General features: G+C 65.8%; 1 protein-coding gene across 1 annotated transcript; it reads left to right on the top strand.

Moving 5' to 3' along the window:
* Positions 1-120: 120 nt before the first annotated feature.
* Positions 121-1,348, top strand: MNEG_15740 (Lipase; the record flags this gene model as incomplete). The annotated part of the gene is made up of 4 exons (XM_014035790.1): positions 121-162; positions 616-749; positions 1,056-1,231; positions 1,329-1,348. The coding sequence occupies 4 exons, from the start codon at positions 121-123 to the stop codon at positions 1,346-1,348; spliced, it is 372 nt and encodes a 123-aa protein (XP_013891244.1).
* Between the last annotated feature and the right edge of the window lie 181 nt (positions 1,349-1,529).

Raw genomic sequence — 1,529 nt, forward strand, 5'->3', positions numbered from 1 at the left:
CCCGCCGCGCCAAACTGGTTACGAGGCCCCGGGCCGGTCCGCGACCCACGTTCGACTCCTGTCTCGAACGCTCGCCGGCCCCACTCCCCCTAACCCTTGCCGCCCCCAGGCAAGGAGACGATGGTGCACTCGGGTTTCCTCAATGCATACGACTCAGTAAAGGTGGGGCGGGGGGTGGGGTCACCGGGTGGACGTTTGGTTTTTGGGAAGGGGGTCGTTCAGATATGAGGGAATGGGGCTGGAGGGCAGGGGCTGGGAGGGGTGAGGGCGAGGGGGGTGAGGGCGACCGGGGGGGGCGAGCGCGGGCGGAGCTGCTGCATGACTAAGCAGGCCCGGATGGGGTGGCGTCTATAAACGCTGACGGGCAGTTACCTCCTGTCGTTCGTCTGACCTTCCGCACTGTTGCTGGCTTGGGTGAGTGCAGCGGACCTGCCGCAATGCACCTGAGCCGTCCCAGCGCGGAGCATGCATGCTTTGCCCCGCCTTGTGTGGTGTCGCCCTTCACTCTGCATTGCTCTACGCCCCCCTTGGTGTTGGTACTGCCTCTAAATCCCCGACTCTCTCATGCAGATCGCGTGATCTCATGTCACAAATTCGAACCGCTCCCACCAACAGGTGAAGGTCTTCACGCTTGTCGACCAGATCACAGAGAGTGCCACCCCCTCCAAGCCCTGGCGCGTGCGCATCACCGGCCACTCCCTGGGGGGCGCCATCGCCACGCTGTGTGCCTACGACCTCTCGGCGCGCCCGTGAGCAGGGGCAAGGGGCCGGGGGTGGGGCAGATGTGGGAGCGAGTGTGTGACCGAGGGTGTGTGTGCGTGAGTGAGTGAGTGTGCGTTTGTATGTGTATGTGTATGAGTGTGTGTGTGTTGGGGAGGGGAGAAGGGTGGTGCGGGGTGGAGGCAGGAGGCACAGACGCGCGGGGGGGCCGGAGCAGGGCCCCACTCCATGGGGCCGGAGCAGGGCCCCACAGCACCAGCTTACGACCCGACCCACCACCCCTCACACCCTCCCCTTCCCTGCCCCCCCTCCCTCTGACCCCTCGCCTTCCGCAGCCCCAAGACCGGCGCGGGCAGCCTGGAGGTGTCCATGTACACCTTTGGCGCCCCCCGCGTCGGCAACAAGGCCTTTGCCAAGGTGTTTGACGAGAGGCTGCACAACCGCGCGTGGCGAATCACCAACGCCAGCGACATCGTGCCCAGCGTGCCGCGGCTGATGGGCTACTCGCACGGTGCGGTGGGCCTGCGGCGTGCGTACTCGCACGCCGCGGAAGCAAGGGTCGCGCACTGCTTTGTGCGAATGCTTGGGCGCAACCGACCCTGGAGCAGCCCTGCCCAGGCTCGTGTGAGTAGCCACAGCTCTGCGTGGGCCAGCTCTCGGGCGACTCGACATGCTTCCAAGTCCCAATCAACCCCCTCTTTGACGCGGATCGATCGTTTGCGCGCCGTGCCGCAAGCCGGCTTCAGCTGCCCTTGCTCCCTCAAACATAGTATCCCTCAGCACCTCCCTCCGCATATTCACCCCTCCCC

Source organism: Monoraphidium neglectum (assembly GCF_000611645.1).
Source record: "Monoraphidium neglectum strain SAG 48.87 unplaced genomic scaffold scaffold05619, whole genome shotgun sequence".
NCBI lineage: Eukaryota > Viridiplantae > Chlorophyta > Chlorophyceae > Sphaeropleales > Selenastraceae > Monoraphidium > Monoraphidium neglectum.